The following is a 19,522-nucleotide window of genomic DNA, read 5'->3' as shown; positions in this document are numbered from 1 at the left end:
TATTTCAGTTCTGCATAGCAAATAGAATTTTGCTGTTAGAGATTCACTGTGCAAGAAGGTCTAGATCAATTTCTACTTGTACTACAGGCACCAGTGTGAACCCAGTAAGGTCACTTGGGGTGAATAGGTTCCTGTAACTGAACACAATGATAGCTACTGCCCAGTAATCTTTTAAACACCATTATGAATTAGGGATCTGTGGTCATGTTTGATAGATGCTGAGGGCATTATGTTAGAGTAGAGACCCAAAGAAGAAATTCCTTCCCTTTTTAGGTTCAATTTGTACTCTTCTTCTGTTATTTTCAGGTTAAGACATGGAAGAGAGATCTTTCCTGTATTTGTAACTTGTTTTTAAAGCCACTACTGGGAACACTTTTGTGTTCCAGATGACCAGTAAGAACAGAGGTTAGAGTAAAATGGCTGACCTCTCTTCCCTGCAGCCTCAGACATCTGGTTCACATTTGCAGTAAGAAATGAGATGAATAATACAGATTTACAAATAAAGCACATTATGCCTGTACAAAGCAAAAAAATACTGGAGCACCTCCCCCTATAGGGATAGGCTGAGGGAGTTGGGCTTGTTCAGCCTGGAGAAGAGAAGGCTGCGCGGTGACCTCATTGCAGCCTATCAATACCTGAAGGGAACCTACACCCAGGAGGGGAGTAAACTCTTCAAAAGGGCTGACAACAGCAGGACTAGGGGAAATGGATCCAAGTTGAAGGAGGGAAGATTTAGGTTGGATGTTAGGGGGAAGTTCTTCACAAGGAGAGTGGTTAGGCCCTGGAACGGGCTGCCCAGGGAGGTTGTGGATGCCCCGTCCTTGGACGTGTTCAAGGCCAGGTTGGACGGGGTCCTGGGCAACCTGATCTGAATGTGTATGTTTGGTGGCCCTGCTAGGCAGGGGGGTTGGAACTACATGATCCTTGAGGTCCCTTCCAACCCGGGTGATTCTGTGATGCTGTGTGATTCTGTACATGTACACACGAGCATGTATGCTGGATACAGAAGACTCAAATCTTTTGGATTCAGTTAAATGAGAAGTACCTGACTCATAATAGTGGTTTCCATGTCATTTGTAAAGAATCTGTATTTATGAAGCCCAACCTACAAGTTCTGATAATGAGAAGTGTCTTCTTGCTGAATGTCTTCATGCAGTAAGTCAAGACAGGCAACTCAGTGCTTACTCTTCCATTGTTTTGTTGTTTTTTTTTATTCAGATGATATCTGTCAGGATATGGATTTAGAAGTCAGCAGTCTGGAAGTGAAATCCCATAGAACTGGGTGTGGAAAAGACCAGTGCAAGGGCTAAAACCTCTTAAGGGCAAGGAAAACAAATAGGAGGGAAAAAAAGAATAAGACAATCTTTTCAGACAAAGGAAAAGGTGAGTATTAATGTACAATCATTTTAGATTTCTGACAGGATAATACACTCGATGTTTTCATTTTATAGTTAAAAATTGACAGTATTAGTTGCGTGTTAAGCAAGTTAAAATTTATTCTGTTTCCATTACCTTCTTCTTGGTTAGTTAATTGGAAAGATGATAATGTGCCTCAGGTTCCCAGTCACTCCAAATATATTTTTCTGTGTTGATTCTTGCAGTGTTTATGAACAACTGTGGTCAGAAAAGAGCATTCACATCACAGAACAGTGTGGTCTGTGGGGACAGCAAGTTTACAAAGCCATTGAAAGTGATTTTGGAGAGAGCTGATGGATAACTGCAATGATTATCATTGTGACAGTCTCAGTGGGAGTCTGCTTTAATCTAATTAACATAACAGTGGCAACACAATGACAATCAAAATTAGTAGGGCTAAAGAACTCTTCTATTATGTAGCCAGTATGACTGGAAAAGAGATCTTGGGATGAATGCAGAAAGGGAGTATTATTGAGGGTGTTAATGGATCAAAGCAGCTTTTTTTCTTTTGTGCCCATAACATTAAGCTGGAACTTTTTTTTTTTTTTTTTTTTTTTCCTTCACACCATGTATTCTAAGCACCAGTTTAAGGTATTCTGAGTTGACTTCTCTACATCTACATGCCCTTGAATTGACTGCATTACCAAGCCAGCTTTGGTTCTCTGTATTGTACCTATGTTAGTTGTATAGAGTGAGCTAAAGCTGAAGTTTCTGCCCAGGTTCAAGTTTGTAAAAGTAAGCTACACCACGATTTTGAGATGAGCTCAGAAAGTTGATAAGAGAAACTGTGGAGGGTAGGAATTGACAAATTTCATCAGAAAGACAAAAACCTGTCTAGCAGTTCTTAAAAGTTCTTCATTAGTTTGTGGGGGAGCAAGAGGATTGTTTTGTTCTCAGTCTGATGGCTGCAAACACAACACAGGAATATAATAATTGAAAGGAATGAAAGAAGGGAAGAAAGACAAGAAAAGAGTGATTCTTCTCATCTACATGACTAGGGTACATAACTCATATTTACTTTAAAAAAGAAGTTGCTTTGAAAACTTTGCATTTTCTCCAAGGTTGAAGCTAGAGATTTTGAAAACATTGAATTTAGCAGAAGCAGATAGGAGAAAGCTGACATCTTTCTTACCACAAAAATCAAATTTTTGGGTAGTAATTTAGCAGCAAATGGGGAACACTTTATAAAGAAAAGTTAGAACAAGCCTACTTCAAACCCTGGAAACAATCCAAAGAACTGGCTTCAAACAAAATGCAGTTTGAAAGGAGTTCCGTGCATCACTAGGGATAAGCTAAGTGGTAGTGAAAGGAAATTGTCAATAGATACCAAGACATTTACTTCATAAAAGAGTAAGCATGATTGGAAGCTTTGTTACATTCTTTTGTATTCTTTACAGAATTGCCTACTATGTTTCAGGAACAGATTTACTGAAGTAAATCATGCAGTAGGTGGTTTCAATTTCTAAAATTTTGTGGGTTCCTTTTCCCACTACTTTCAATGGTTTATTTTGCAGAAGTCAAGTGGGTTAGTGTGCATCAGGAAGTCTTGAGGGGAGGGATGACCTAAATCCACAACACAATTACAGAAAGAGCTTTCACAAGCTTCCAGGCTCAGCACATGCTCTGGCTCTAAACACTTCACAGTAGCAGGAGCAGTTGGAGCCACACAACCTTCTTTCCCTAAGAGGTATAACATCACATCATAGCTTAGTTGAACATACAGGAATTGCAAGTGCCTTTTTAGGAGGCTTCATCCTGGCCCAGAAAATCTACAGAAAAATCTGACTCTGGAGAAGTCAGACATGCTGAATTTTTGGACAGTTAAACTGCAGACCAGTTTTCCCCCAAAACAGCTGAAAACAAGAGTTCAATGTGCTTTCTTGCAAAAGGCTTTATTGTAGTATCATGTAGCCATTGATCACAGAATAATGAAAAGGCCATCCCGCAGAAGTACTTTTCAAAGGTGCCTGGAGAAAATGAATGACTACTTATCTATGATTTTTTACTGAGGGCAGGAATTTACTTCTCAACCCAAGTTGACCTTGAAAAAGCCTTCAAAAATGTTTAGATTAAATACCATAAGAATTATAGCAGAACAGTAACAAAGTCAAATCATTCTCTGTGGAATTCTCTCCTTTCTACTTCCTTGCAGCCTTTTGTGGGGGGAAAAAAAAAAAATGAAGAAAAAAAAACAGAAAAAAAATGATAACAAGAACATTTGGAACACTGTTAGAGAGTGGACATTTGGTTCTGTAAGAGAGATGAGGAAGCAGTGTGAGCAACTTGGCTGAATGTAAAAAAGGTAAGAGGGAGGAAGGAAATGGAAGAGAAAGAGGTTTGGCTGTCAGCCCATGAGACAGGATGTACAAATGTGATGAAGTGCTAGCCCCACATTGTTTCCTCTTACCCAAATTTATAAACTCTGCAGTGTTTGTGCCCTGCTTTGCCTTTTGTGGGGGTTGGGGCCATAGACTTCTATCTCCAGATAAAGAGGTGGGTTTGCTCTCGCTTACAGGAGTGGCAGAAGACCCGTTCATGGAGCAAATTTTCCATCTCAGAGCTACTGTCTCAGCTGTAGGACCACAGAATCATGGAAGTTGGAGGAGACCTCTGGAGATCGTCTAGTCCAACGCCCCTGCTAAAGCAGGTTCCCTAGAGTAGATTACAAGTCACAAATCACATCTCTCTGAATATCTTCTACTGCAGACAAAATTTTTGTGCAAAAGTTTTTTTACTTGGGACAGCAGCACAAGATGTCTGCTTGCTTTTTGTTGTCTCTGTGAGTGCAGGGGCAATCACTGCTGCACAGCTCTTGCTGCCTCACCACAGAGATTGGAGTAGCAAGAAGGCTGAAGGCAGTGCAGTGGTGGTGAGGTGGTGATAAGACACAAATCAATTGGCTTCATCTTCAGAGGAAGGTGACTCTGTGAGGGAAAAGGTAGAAGAGGCAGAAGGATAAAGACTAATACCTGGACATGGTGTTTTGTGGCAAAAGTAATTGTCCATAAACCAGAAACAACCAACAGGGAGCTGGGTGGTGGTAAGTCAACGATGCTAGGGATAATTCTCCTTTGTAAAGAAAACTAACTGCTTGGTAACTGTTCATTAACAAAGCCAAGGATGCCTGGGAGCCTTTCAGAGGGTAATAAGATGGAACAATTGAAGTATATGAAAAATTTCCTTTTTTTTTTTCTTTTCTTTTTTTTTTTTGGGGGGGGGGGGGGGGGGGGTAATGTTTAGTAGGTCGAGAGGGACGTTACCAGAGGAGGAGGATGCGCGCAGCTTCTCTCCAGCAGGTTACACAAGTAAACGAGCAGAAGAGGGCGCCAGATAGCAAGGAGTAACTTTTAATGTACCGACTGACATCTTCCTAAAAGGAACGGAATAGTCTGAAGTCTTGGCTGACCTCATATTTTGTACGGGGTGAACAACTGAACATCCACACCTTTACGAGTTACTGCATTCAACATTCATTGCAACAGTCGGGATATATGAGCATTGATCAAAAATGTAATTTCTGTCATTCATTCAGCCTTCAATTAAAAGTATGATCTTTATAACTCCATTACAACTAGATGTATGAGAGCAAACCCAGTAGGAACTGTGCAGCTTCCTTTATTATTTTTGGTCACATCATACTTCAGTTACAGCCATGTGATACCAGTCTCTACCCTGAATTGGTTCCTTGTTAAACTAGAAAAATCACTTGCAAAGACTTAAATCAATACATTTCAGGTTGGCTCAGTGCTCCCAGAATATTGAGTCAGACTGTATGCAGCTAGATTACATTGGCATGATTATTTATATGCCCATGCTAGCAGACAGCAGAACCATTTAGGACACAGGACACGGAAGCACTGTCAGACAGGATCTACCAATTCTTTTTGCAATGGCAAACCTAGAATTGACAAGAACTGGCTGAATAGCAACTACTGGTACCTGTCTTGTACTCAAGCGTGATATGCTTCCAAAAACATCTTCGTGCTTGGTCAAGTTTCACAGTCCTTCAGCTGTTTTTGCAAATTTCATTTGATGCAAACTTTTCACCGAGCAATCTTTTATATTTAAACAACTCTCCTATTTCACTGCCATGAAAACCTTCTGGCAAAAAGACCTTTGTGTACTCTATCAGAAGAGGGATGGCCAGCAAGGACAGGGAGGTGATTGTCCCTCTGCCCTCATGAGGCCCCATCCGGAGTACTGCATCCAGGTCTGGAGCCCCCAGAACAAGTCAGATGTGGAGCTGCTGGAGAGGGTCCAGAGGAGAGCCACTAAGGTGATCAGAGGGCTGGAGCACCTTCCCTACAAAGACAGGCTGAGGGAGCTGGTCTTGTTCAGCCTGGAGAAAAGAAGGCTGCGGGGTGACCTCATTGCAGCTTTCAGTCTCTAAAGGGAGCCTATAAACAGGAGGAGGGGATGATTTCAAGACAAGGGGAAATGGTTTTAAGTTGAAGGAGGGGAGATTGAGGATGGATGTCAAGGGGAAGTTCTTAACTATGAGTGGTGAGGTGCTGGAACAGCTGCCCAGTGAGGCTGTGGATGCCCTGGAGGTGTTCAAGGCCAGGTTGGATGGGGTCCTGGGCAGCCTGGGATGGTATGTGGAGTTTGGTGGCCCTGCATGTGACAGGGGGGTTGGAGATTTGTGATCCTTGAGATGTCTTCCAACGCAGTCTATTCTGTGTTTCTGTACCACTAAAAGCCCTCAGAATTAGTTTGAGTCCTTACTTCATCCCTGTCAGTTGCAGTTACAGTCTTGCCAAGCTAATATAGTGCTTTACCTTACCATCCTTTGCAGATGCACCTAAACACAGTCAATACAGCTGTCATTTGTGCAGCTCACGAATAATTCCCCATGACAGTGACAGGAATTAAGGATCTCTAGCAGGTCCTTCAGTTTCTGTTTCCTTGTTTTCAAAGGATTTTCATTCTGCACCACACAACTCTTTGGAACAGCTCAAGATATCACCAGGGACCCATGAAATCTTTTCTTGCCGTTTATTGTTTTTGTCCATGGGCTAACAATGCACGCAGTCCCCTCAGCTGGAGCCAGCAGCAAAGTGGCTAGCAGCGATAAAGAGAAGGAAGGAGGAACAAGTGAGAGTCTGACCTCACAACTTTTGTTTGGATTGCTGGTCCTTTTTAGTATTTCCTCTTGTTATTCTTTCACATATTTTGGGAAGAGAAGGGAACTGTAGCCAAACCATTATGCATGCTCATTCCATAATCTAAACATTTTTATCGTCTCTCTCTCTTTTTTTTTTTTTTTTTTTTTTGCAATTGTTTAAAAAGCCATAGTAATATACCAGGGCAACGGAGGCTTGAGTCTAAAATTCTACAGGGTTTTATTCTGGGCATTGCACCAAGCAACAGGTAATTGTTGGCAGGACTACAAGTTTAGATTTGCATACTGCTTTGAATCTACAGCAGGGCACAAAATAGGAGTTGAATAGAGGCCTTCTGGCAGCAGTTTGGACCCTTGCAATTATACTGTGTAGACAAAGTCCTTGAAAAACTTTTAAAATGGAGTGGCCATGGCAGAACAGGAGTGCTGTTAATTTTAACCTCCTGCCTACTTCACTGATTCCTCAGTACTTGACAGAGTACTTCGACTGCTGAGTTCTGTCCAGTACTTAGTAGGCTTTGCAAAACAGCAAGGAGAGGGTTTGTGGCTGCACATTATTATTTGGACAAAAGCTAGCCTTGAGGTAGTTCAATTACTAAGTATTCAACATGACATCATCAGAAATAAAACAAAGCCACTGCTGTTTCTTTTGCTTATTTAGACTTGCAAGTGCTAGTTATTTGCCTATCTGACCACATCAAGAGAAAACACATGAAGTTTAAGACGAAAAAAAAGCCGCTTCTAGAAGAAATTCTATCTGGGTATAAATAGAACAAAATTTCATGGTGAGAACAATTACATATTGGAATAGGTGGCCCAGGGAAATGGTAGAATTTTCTCACTGGAAATATTCAAGATCTGGCTTGACAGAGACTTGGACAACTGAACACAACAGCCCTGTTTTCAGCAGAACGTTGGACCAGATGGTCTCCAGAAGTCCCTTCTAACCTAGACTTTTCTGTGATCTGTGATAATATTCCTAATCATCATGTTTCAAAGTAAGTTGAATAACAGAAGAATGTTTTTTTTCTTTCATGTCAGGAAAGAGAGGATTTCAGTGCCTATGGAAATACTAACTTTATTATGAAACAGAAAAGGAAGGAAAAGCAACAGCTGCATTGCACTCACGAACATTATTGCAACAGACTGTGATCAGAACCAATTTAGTAAATCTGCACTATCTGAATAGCCAGGAGAACAGAGATTTCTGCTAAAATTTATCCCAAAAAGTCATGATTTTTTTTTCTTTTTTTCTGCAGAAGGCTGTTTTGCAACAATGAATGTGCCAGTATGTTCAATGCAGTACAGCAAAAATACCAAAGTTACAGTGATAGATGTGTGTATATAAAAGCAAGCAATATTTTTGCGTATTATTCCTTTCTGTAAAAGCGAGATAAGTGCTGACATTTAAACTGCCTTGAAAAAGTCAGTCTTACTAGTGATTTGATAGAGCTTATCAATTGTAAGTGGATTGCTGTCATATAGAAGTGCACAAAAGAACTGAACTAAAAGGAGATATTAGATACTTTCTAAGTCGTATAGATCAAGACTGTATGTTGCACTGCTACTGCAGCAAACCATAGTGCTTAGACAAATCAGCATTAATCACTGTAAGAGACATAACAGACACTGCACTTGGCATGTGTATATGAGCTGCTCAGCAGTAATGCAGAAGTATATTTAAAGAAATGTTTTAGTGTTTAACACAGAAGAACATAAAACAAAACAATGCTAATGCAACAGACGGACATATGTTTTGTAAGATACAGCAACTGCTCTACTGATAGCTAGAGCAAACACAAGCCAGATAAGCTAAATAACAGATTACTTGCTGCCCACATTAACGACTAGAAGAGCAGGAGAGTTAGTGTAAGGAAATCAGTGCAAAGGAAAGTAATATACTCTTCCATCTTTCCATTACATTTTCTCCTAGGAGACAATGAAGAACTCCATGTCCAAGAATTATTACCTGAGTAAGTCTTGGTTATAATAAATGGCAAAGATTCCTGGTTCTCACTTCAGCAATTTATATACCAGTTAGCGTTACTGCAGCAGATCTAACAAATAAATTGTGCCATTCACAAACAAATCATGTCACAGAGAGTGCTGGAGCTTCTCTTGCATGGGCAAATTCTTGCATGTCTGCAAATGAGACAGAGAGGAGCACGAAGCTAACAGGATTACAAGGATCAGCAGGTACCTCACCCACTGACATGATTAGTATGTTGTGCCCCTTGTTGGGAAAGCTTATCGCTGTGTAGCTTCCCCAGGTCAGAAGCTAGGTATCAATGGATGGACTTGTGGACTTGAGAAGGTAAGCTTCATGAACAGAACTTGTAAACATGTTAGGATCCATTTACTATGGTTAGAAACCTAGGAGTGCTAAGGTTTCCGTAAATTATCTAGAAAGAAAATTAAGCAGTGAAGACAATCATTTCTGAGAGACAGGAGAAAAAAAAAAAAGAAAAAAAAAAAAGCCAAACATTTCAGTTCTCCTTTGTGTATTGGTAATGCTTTTGAACTCTTGTAATGCATTCAGTGTGCAAGATGGTTTAGCAAATCCCATTTCAATCACTGCATATGCCTTCTTGGATAGGTTCCCAATAGGAGCTTCTCCATGGAAAATGGAGACTTGGAACAGGAAGACTGCATTTAAACCCTGTGTTTAGACTTAATGAATGTACTGTGGAAAAAAAAAAAAAGAAGCAACCATAACCATCTGTGCCCAGAAGACACAAACCCAGATGTCATGGAGAGTATAGTCCTGTCCTTTATTAATCATGTCTGCATGATCATTCTGCTTCTGCAGCATTTGCCTACTGTATTTCTGGAAGACAGTTAATAATACACGAGCATCTCCTTGCTTGGGAAGAAAGTTTTGGTCACATCTTTGTTGTTCAGCCTATCTCCATTAATACAACTGCGCCCTATGTGATGCTCCTTCTGTCACCTGTGCTAAAAGCCTCCTGCAAATCTCACCCTATATATGAATTTTCACCACTTATGTAGTTGTTGGTTTTGTCTTCCCAAGCAGCTGTGGGTGCTGTTTTGAGGAAATAGAGTCCATTTAATCTACAAGGGATGGATTTTTACTGTGAAATTTCTGCTGACTCAACAGATTGAGCTTTGTCTCTTAATCTGCTCTTCTGTAGCTGTAGAAAGTGCAGTCAGCTGTGGTTTTTTATACTGTTTCTATACAGTATCTCTGTTTCAAGCTAAGGGAGAAAATCCGTGCATCAAGTGAGGAAGGTTGCATCAACAATGAATTTGCAGAGGCCCTGTATGTTAGCTGCATTCGACATGAGACTGTCGTTAACTAATTAAATTACAGCCTCTATTGCAAGCTGAGCAGGAAGATCACCTCCAGCATTGTCATTTAACAGATTTCATAACCTAGTGACTAAGAAGGAAATAGTGTTTGAATTTCCCAAATGTAATTTGTGTATTTAGTAAACAAGAGCATTTCAACACATACAGTGTATTCTAATTTGTGCATAAACAAAAAAGACATAATTCCTTAGCCACTAGGACAGGCAAATGGAGTAGACAACAGCCAGAGGCAATTCTCATCTCTAGGATTCTTTAATTTATGGTAAAGAAGATCAAGAACACCAGGTTAGGGATTCTGAATTTCATATCCCTATTCAGAAACTTCATTCCTTTCCCAAGTACACTTACTTCAGTGTTGTGTCCTAACAAACTGAGTTTCCTCCATACTGATTCCCATTTGTATTTGGTTTGCTGAACCTCTTTACTTTTCCTGTTCTTCTAGATACAGCATTGCCTCTCCAGCCTTCCAAAGGCATTCTTCAGCTTCAGAGAGTCACAAGGCTGGTATCAAAAGAACAAGAGTAAAACAATTATCTCATTAAGCTCCCAAATGGCAGGGTTAAGGCCAGCAACTTCAGCAGTAAGAACTGAAAGAGAAGGAAGAGATGGACAGGGGAAGCCGTTCACCACAGGCTGGGGATAAATTATTTCAAAGTTAAAGTAAGGTGCAGTCTCTTTTTCTGGTGAGGTTACTGGTTTCATAGGACTTTTCTGTGCAAGTCTTCATGGTGTCCAGACTGTACATCCTTCTCTATGACCAGAATGTCCAGAGCAGTACTCCAGAGAATCTGTTTATTTATAATAGGCCAATTTTAGAAAATGTTTTTAAAAAACAATCATGATATTCAAGTTAGTAATACGCCATGCAAACAAAGAACTTGGGTATCTGATTATAAAAAGTATAACAGAACATATTCACAAATCTTTGTACTCCAAGTGAACTGGGAACCAAAGACACAGTGAAGGGCCTTTACAGATAGGAAAGAAATGAAAATAGTTTCTCTCAGAGGTATACAGTTAGTCAGATGCCTCCCTACTAATTCTGGAGTAGTGATTTTATTTAAGCAGCATTCTCAAGTTTTGCTTTACTTAATGTCTTTAAGACTTAAGTGTTCAAGCATTCCTACTCAAGTATCAAGACCCAGACAAGTTATAGCCATCATTTACAGTGTAGCAGTCATGACCTTGTTTCACTCTTTAATGAATGACTAAGAAAAAAAAAAAAAAAAAAAGTTTTTTACTCCAAACTTTCTACTGTTCCATTCTAAGTGTGTATTCTTGAGGAACAAGATATATGCTGTTTGGATACTAAGACTGGAAATCCTAGCTCTGTCTCAAGGCCAATGTCCACCTGAGCCTCACTGTGAGCTAGGTGTATGTATTTATTAAATGTTAGCAGGGAATAACTGAACTCTGACACATCACTGTTAGCACATTATAAGAAGGTTTAATTGTTGAAAAGTTTTTAAAATCTCTTGGATTGTGGATTGGGCTCAGTTGTGTGGACTAAAATGACATTTATCACAGAATCGTTAAGGTTGAAAAAGAGTTCCAAGATCATGAAGTCCAGCTGTCAACTCATCACCACCTTTCCCACTAAACCACTAAACCATATCTCCCAGAGCCACATCTACCTTGTTCTTCAACACCTCCAGAGATGGCGACTCCACCACCTCCTGGGCAGCCTGTTCCAATGCCTCACCACTCCTCTGGAGAATAAATTGTTCCTAATATCCCCACCTGAACCTCCCCCAATGCATTTCCACTCATCCTATCACTGTTAAGAGAGAGCAATAAGGTCACTTTTAGCTTCCTCTTCTCCAGACTAAACAATCCTAGTTCTCTCAGCCACTCCTCACCAGGCCTGTGCTCAGACCCCTCACAGCTTTGTTGCCCTCCCTTGAGCACGCCCCAGTGCCTCAGTGTCTTTTTTTGTACTGAGGTCCCCAAAACTGATCACGTTTTGTCCTGCACCATCTTGTACACTGTGTTCTCTCACAGTACTACTGAAAGATAGAGATTCTTTTACAAATGATAAAATCTCACTACCAAGATATCTTCTGCTGTTGAAGTATACGTTTGCCTCGCTTTTCCTCCCTGATGAGTATTTCAGACTGTCATCTGTATCTTCTGAAGTAACAAAACTTGGGGGTTTCTTTCTTTGAATAGTTACCACACACATCATTTTTCTCTCTTCCCTACAATATAGTAGCACTTCATATGCTATCTTTCACAGTTATCTTCCTGTCAAGCCCTTCCTTAAGAATCAATCAGAATCTACTCTTCACCTGTCTGTGGGTTTTCAGTACCTCGTGCCACTCCCTTACTTTTTTTGAAAGCTATATTATCAAAATACTTTTTTTTTTTCTACCCAGAACAATTGTGATTCTGTTAGACTATCTTTCCCAGCTACATCTTAGGACTTCCTTCAAGCCTTCTGAAAATAGCCCATAAGAGTAACATTTTTCTGTGTTACTGAGATGTGAGGGAGTCTGCATATATTTCACCAAACAGTCTGTCCTGAGAAAAGTGCTGCTTTTATATTTTGATATGTCTCCCTGGTACTCTCTGTAACCTAGTTTTGACATTTGTACAATAATGATTAACAGTTTCTTCTGGCAGTACATAATTATTATGTATTCTCAATGGTTTTATTGTTATTGCAGCTGTCTGTCAAGAGCACCTTGTTTTTCTGTTTACAGAAGTCAGCTGACTTAAATGGCTGCTTTCTTTTGTAGAAATCATGTACAGTAGTTTTGGGTAATTTCTCTCCCAGTGGATATCACATGCATCTCACTTAATCTGTTCCACTGATTGATAAGGTTATGCTTATCTGCAGAAGCATTTAAACGTATCAAAATTATGCTTATGAAGCAACCAAGAAGGTTGTGGAAGAGTACATGTAGGATGAACCCTGCAGTTCCTCTTAAGCAAGGCTGCAGTCAGGTGCTGTTTTGTACTCTATTGAAGCAAGTGGCTTCTTGCACACCTTACAATTAGACAAGTGTTGGTACACAGAGGAAGTGGCCCACAGCTGGGCACAGATTTTATCAGCCTGTCTGATAAGTTGTCTGCAGCTGAACAGCTTTGTGATAATGGTAAAGGCTGTGTTTGGCTAACAACCACTGCAAGTTTATTACTTGCATGCTATGGCTGCTTGTGTTGAGAAAGGATCTTGTTGTCAAGTTTATGTCTTAGTCAAGTCAGGATTGAATTACAGTGAGATGATAAAGCAGTGAGTGTGAAGGGAGTCTCCTTCTTCCTCCTCTCCTGAAATAAAACAGGAGGCTGATAGAAAATACAGCAGCACAGTGTCTGTATAGGGCACATATTTGGCTATGAGAAATCCCAGTACATTCACTGGCTGCCTCATGGATCCAGACCATGTGTACATCTTGGGCTCCAGTGATGCAGAAACCACATCTGTACTTCGTTATGCTACACCACCACCAGAGATGGATCTTCTCTTCTTGGTTGGGAGGAGGTGCAGGCAGGACGTTCTTCAGCTGGTTCAGGCACTCACATTCTCTGGAATATGGAAGAGCTCCATCATGTTACCCTTTAGGCCATAATACAAAACAGCTATTTAGAGAAGTAGTGATTCAGGAGAGAAGTGAAGCTTTTTTTCACCCTTAAGATCAGAATTTCACAGAGAAAACCAAACTTGTTTTGTCTTTGCTAGGTGTTTTTGTTTTGAAGTGTCACTTTATCACTGACAGCTTCAGTGTGGTTATGCTACATCAGATTAAAATCCAATTGGGCCAAATTCTTATCTTGGAGAAGGATAGGTCTGTTATTAAACAGTGCAGAAGGAAGATTGTTTATATCTGACCTTGCTTACATTTCTTACGGAATCTTTTTTAAGCTGCTGAACATACAAACTTTGATATTAAAATACAGCATTTCCTTATCTTAAAAGGAAAATTATGTTCTTTAATTAGCTAGCACTTCTGAAGTGCTTGAGCATCTTGGGGATCAGATTCTACTGACACTTAAAATGTTATAAATAAAAATCTGTTTTCATTTTGTTTTCACCCTCACTGTAATTAGACAGAGAGATTTCCCCTTCTTTGCATGCACACTGGCATCTTCTTCTGGAGCACTGAGCTTCTGGGATTGGGTGTATTTTCTTAGTGCTGAATGATGACACAGAAGAGCAAGCCAGTCAAACTCTTGGATTTCCCATAGGTGCTCTCTCCAGATGCACAGAGATGACTTGAATCCTGCACAAGGCTGTACATGAGGAAAGGCTTCTCAGATAAGCAGCGCTTACTGGAGGCCAAATTCTACCCTGCAGAAATGCTTCAAAATGCAGGACAGCATACAGTGCGTTTCCTCTCTGCAACCTACTCACACTGCTCACAGACATGCCATGAGCAGCCACAGCAGCTGCCTTCCTGCTGGTAAGCGTGGTCCTCCAAGCAGAGGCATCAAACACACCGGTGGAGGGCTCACCCCCCTTGCACCTCTGAAGTGCACTCATTTAGTATGAGGCTAAATTCTCAGCCAAGATGCTTACAGACACAGAAAGCACCAGAAGCACCGTTTTAGAAGAACACTAAACTTGGTATTACCCAAAGGCTTCTGTTTTGTCTTCAGTATTTCCAAGGTGCCTTAGTTTAGCATTGGTTTAAAAGCTTTGAGCTTCAGCCTGAAAGTTTTTAATCTCGGAGGGTACTTCCTGCATCACCATCTCAAGCAAAACTTAGAATGGTTTTGTAGCAGCTGAGAGGTGTGTGCAAGCAGAATCAGGAGTATTTAGGACTAAGATACAGAGCTTCCAGTTACTGTGAGTCTTCAGTACAACCCATGTGTATTGGAACTCACCAGCTGCATGCGGAACTTATTGGGCACAGCATCATAGAATTACAGAATCCAAGGGGTTGGATGGGACCTTGAGACCACTGAGGCCAAAACTCTGCTAAAGTAGTTCCCTACAACAGGTCGCACAGGTAGGTGTCCAGCCAGATCCTCAGTGTCTCCATAGGAGACTCCACCACCTCTGCGGGCAGCCTGTTCCAGCGCTCTGTCACCCTGACCATAAAGTTCTTCCACACATTTGTATGGAACTTGCTATGTTCAAGTTTTAGGCTATCGCTCCTTGTCCTATCTCTACACCCGTGGCGTGCTGCCTCTTTCAAATCAACCGAGCCGGCACCGTGAAAACTGCAAAACCGAAGAAAATACCTTAGCGAGTCGCATATCGTGGACAGCCACAGTGAAAACCTTACTGTGCAAAGGAACCCTTCGGCGCAGGGGTCGTGCCGGATGGCCCAGCCCTTAACGGCAGCGCCGCCACCGCACCTCGCAGGCTCACAGCCCGGCCATGAGGCGGCGCCGGTCTCCGGGTCGGCATCGGGACGGCGGGGGCCGGGCCTCCAACCGGCTGCGGGGCGGCGCCTGCCGGTGCGGGGCGGGCGGCGGTGCGGCTCCCCGGCAGCGCTCCCCGGCGGCTGCAGCCGCTCCGCGCTCCGCCGACAGCATGGGTGGCTCAGCCTCCGGGCCGTTGGACGACAGCAAGTGCGCCTACATCCGAGGTAGGGCGGCGGCGGCTCGGCTCGGAGGGACCCGGCTGCGTGGGGCTTTGCGGTGGGAGAAGCGCTGGGCTGCGGCTTGGGCGGGAGGTTCGGACGGTCCGAGGAGTGAAAATGTCAAAGTTGTTTTAGGTGTGTGCTTGTCACGCTGTTAAAGTCTGCATTCTCCAGGGTGCGTCTTGGGGTGTATTTTTGTTAATTTGAGGGCCGGTAATTGCAAGAATGCGTTGTGCTCTCACCTGCCTGCCAGCAGCACGGCAGCGGCTCAGGGATTTGCAAAGGGGCCCTGCGGGTCTCCGGGAGTCACAGCACAAAGACTTCCAAACGTCAGATGGGCTTTGACCCAAAAGCAGTTGGCAGAGGTGTGTGGATTTGTCTACGAGGTCCCTTCAGCGCTGCCCCGCTGCGGGTGGCCCCGGGTCCCCTCGGAGCCACAGGGGAGCAATCTGTGAATTCCTTTATCGTTGACACATTCCCACATCACCGCCAACATCGCGCTTCCACAGCAGAGTCCTTCAGGTGCGTGTGTGAGTGAGGGCAGCCAAGAGTGCCCGAGAAGTCTGATGCTGAATTACTGCAGTAAAGAGATTCGGGAGCGTTTTAGCTGCTTCACAGCAGTGCAGGAGGACATGCGATTCAGATGTGTTTGGGCTGGGCTGGGGACACTGTCGGAGTGAGGTGCCCACCCATGCCTAGAGCACACCGAGCACAGCTGCGCTTTGCCCAGCCTGTGTACAGGCAGATCATTGTCAAAAACATAATGAAATCATTGTCTCAAGCTTACTGTCTTACTGGAAGTGAGAGTGCCCCGCTCTCGACTCTTGCTTTGCAAAAGAATTAATGAGGCACTTTGTGCAGAGTCAGCCCTTAAGTTATTACCTCCAGAAGGAAAAGCAATCAGGAGGAGCATCCTATACCGAATCGCATCCTACGCCACGCGGGGCAGCAGCTCTCAGGCTGGAGCGTGCAGGATGCGGTACTTGGTGCTGCCCGGTGTGTGCCTCGGGCCCCCGGCCCGCATAGGGAAGCAACTCAGCTGCTGATTCCGTAGGTGGAACAAGAAGTAAACTTTGAGCTTTTCTTCCATGTGCAGCAGGACTGCTGCCTGCTTGCTCTCGGTAATTGGATTACTTGCTGTCATAATGGTAATTTCGAACAGTGTAAAGTCCTCTAGGTTACTTAGAAAACTCTCAGTAACAAATGGAAACAAGGGGCTGAAGGCTGAAGAAGTCGGCTGATATGGTCTCTTCATCAACATGCATACAGATTTAGAGGCTTTGTAATTTCCAGAAGTCTCTTTGCCCACTTTGGCAAAAGTGTATAGTATTTTCTCTAGTTTTTTTGGACTGAGCCCTTAAAAAAAAAAAAAAGAAAAAGAAAAAAAAGACTTGTGGAGGAGATAATCCTTTGTAGGATTTTGGTTGGACCACATGGGAATTACTCAGGATGGAAAGATGCAACTGAAAGTGAGTTTAAAGAATCGACAGTAATAGTTAAGAGACTGGCAGTTGATCATGCGAAAAGAGTTTGTTAGAACAATTTGTGCTCCCAGCTTGATGAGGCATGGGCTAAACCTGTGGCGGGAGGTGTTTGTTGCATGATTTGTCCAATGGTATTCAATGGGTGTTGTACCCAACAGGGAGCAGTATGGGCAGGTAGCGGGGCGTTATGCACTCAGAGTGCAATTATGAAACTGGAGAAAAAGGTGAAAGTGCCATAAAGGGAAAGCTTAGTAGCATACCCTGTGCTGGAGATTCCAAATGGAGCTGACAAAGTCTGCTTAGGGGTCTCTGCTTTCAGGTGGGATCAATCAAGGCAGCCCGTCTGACAGTGGGAGGGAAAATGATGAAGTATAATGGCCTTACGTTGGGCCAGAGGAGGTTCGGGTTCAATGTGAGGAAGAATTTATTCTCAGAAAGAGTGGTGGAGTCACTGTCCGTGGAGGTGTTGGAGAACTGAGGGATGTGGTTTAGCAGGCATGGAGGTGATGGGCTGATGATTGAACTTGATGATCTGAGTGGTCTTTTGCAACCTTCATGATTCTGAGGGAGGAATGGCCCCACAGGACACAGCAGTTTCCGTTTCTGCAGCTCCAGCAACACGGTGGTACACCAAGCTCTGTGGTCTTTTGGGAACAAATGTTTTTGAATTTGGGGAAGTAGAGAGATTTTAAAAACTCACTGCCAGCAGTTTCAACAGGTATGTCTTGAAAGGGTGTAATGTGCAAAAAACTTGAAGTTCTCCAGTTGTTTTTATGAAAGCAGCTCGCTATACTTGATCATATCCAATCTGTCCATTGCTGTAAAAGTCAAGCTGTCTGGAGGACAAGGCTTTGTAGTCAAATGCTTTTAATCTGTTTGTTTGTCTAAAAGCTGTTTTTCCTCCTTCCTCTCCTGCTTTTCCATCATTTCTTTTCTTGCTTAGGCAGATGGGCAGCTGTGGCCAAGGGGTGATAACTCCCATGGGTTCTTGTTGCTCAGGGCTTTTTTTCTCGCAGGCCTCCCCACCTCATCCTTCCTTTCATCTGACAATGAGAGCTGTTACTTAGCGTCTGCAAGACATTTCTTAATGGCCATTTGCTTTGCCTATGAGTTTTAGTGTGGTACTAATTAAGATGAGATTTTCTTTTGTACAAGGATAAAACACTTTTGATGTGTTCCTGCAAGATACAGCGTAGCTCTAAAAGATAGATGGACTCCTCTTGTTCTGTCAAGTCGTAGAGACTGAAGAGCAGCCTCTCATATCCTTCAGTGAAAAGAGAAGATAACAAGATCTGCTGCTGGCTTGACAGGAAACCATATGCACAGATACCAGCAGAAGTCAGGAGAGAGAGAACTGCAGTGCCAGATGCAGCTCTGGAAGCCTTGCCCACAGCCAGCCAGAGTACACACAGCCATGGGCAGGGGTGTTGGAAGGTGGGAGAGTAACTGGGATTTAATTGTGGAAAAGTTGGCCTTTTTTTTGGACAGATGCTCAGACCGTATATTTGATTTTGTGCTTTAAGCTGTTGTGTAGGACCTTCTGGTTTTAATTTGGTGGACGGCTGCAAGTCCAACGGAGTTTTGTTAAAGTCTGGCTGTACTTACAGCCTTTTCTCTCAGCCTGTTACAAGTTATGTCTCTCTGTGTTTTGGAAATCCTCTCTCTTGTTTCCACAGGTTAGCATAGCTGCATGGAGTGGGCATAATTGCTGCTTACACAGAATGAAAGAAAGAAAGAAAGAAAGGGAAATGGATGGGAAATTCATACTGCACTGTGGATATTAGTTTCTCATTGTATGCATCTTGCTAAGTTTATAAGTTCTTGAAGGTCTTAAGAAATGAAGTTTTGAGGAAAAATCTGTTTGCTTTTATCTACTTTCTGAGAAGCTTTACTCCTCTGGGAGGGTGTTGCTGTTGGAGCCAGTGGCAGATTTTAATCCCCTAGTTTTATAAACTGGAGCTTGTGTTGGAAAGTAGAGATTGCTTCTCCTTGCTTCCTGCGCTCTTTAATTCACGGGGGCAAGATGCTTGACTTTAACTTTGACTGAATGCAAGGAAAGAACATCAAAGGGCATTGACTGATAGGAGGTGAATTTGCCACCCAGCTTGAATAGCATTTACTGAGCTCGGTAACTTTCAGATTTCAGTGCTGAGACACCAAGGCAGGAGATAACTTTTCTGTTCAATTTCTACTGCTTGCATAGTTCTATTCATTAATTTTCAGTGCCACTGCCAGGTTTCTATAAGTTGGCACATAGAACAAAGAAGAGAATTTCCCTCATCAGAGAAGGAGCTAAAATGTTGTGCTTGAATTTGTCAGTTAAAAGATTGTGATCACTGCCTTTTCACATCTGTAAATGGTCTGAGGTTTTCACAAATGCAGAAATCTCAATTAGCCATTTCATGGTACAGATTCTGCCTCTGCCAAAGCAAATGGGAAGCTGGGTTCAGTTCCTTCCCCATGTAGCACAAACTCTCTTCCACCAAAGCTAACCACTTAATCCAGTGCTACGTCGTGGTTGGTACAGCTGAGTGTGATAATTGGGAAAGAAGAACTTGGTGGGAAAGGTCTTTTTGTGGTACTGTGGGTGAAAGTAAAGCTCAGGATGGAAAGGAAGACTTTTCTACTGCTCTTGTAGG

General features: G+C 42.5%; 2 protein-coding genes across 2 annotated transcripts in view; one reads left to right on the top strand and one right to left on the bottom strand.

Moving 5' to 3' along the window:
• The window catches only part of LOC128072182 (uncharacterized), a 406,177-nt gene that overhangs the window by 168,141 nt on the left and 218,514 nt on the right, over window positions 1–19,522 (bottom strand). The gene's annotated exons all lie outside the window — the stretch shown is intronic.
• The window catches only part of NIBAN1 (niban apoptosis regulator 1), a 59,050-nt gene continuing 54,803 nt past the window's right edge, over window positions 15,276–19,522 (top strand). Inside the window, exon 1 of the mRNA XM_052665668.1 lies at window positions 15,276–15,405. Coding sequence (XP_052521628.1) covers window positions 15,351–15,405 — 55 coding nt within the window. The 5' untranslated portion in view covers window positions 15,276–15,350. The remainder of the gene's footprint in view (window positions 15,406–19,522) is intronic.

The sequence above is a fragment of the Tympanuchus pallidicinctus genome, unplaced genomic scaffold (assembly GCF_026119805.1).
Source record: "Tympanuchus pallidicinctus isolate F22 unplaced genomic scaffold, pur_lepc_1.0 scaffold7, whole genome shotgun sequence".
NCBI classification, from domain to species: domain Eukaryota; kingdom Metazoa; phylum Chordata; class Aves; order Galliformes; family Phasianidae; genus Tympanuchus; species Tympanuchus pallidicinctus.
Note: the sequence above shows the minus strand (reverse complement) of the source record. Positions and strands in the feature narration are given on the sequence as shown.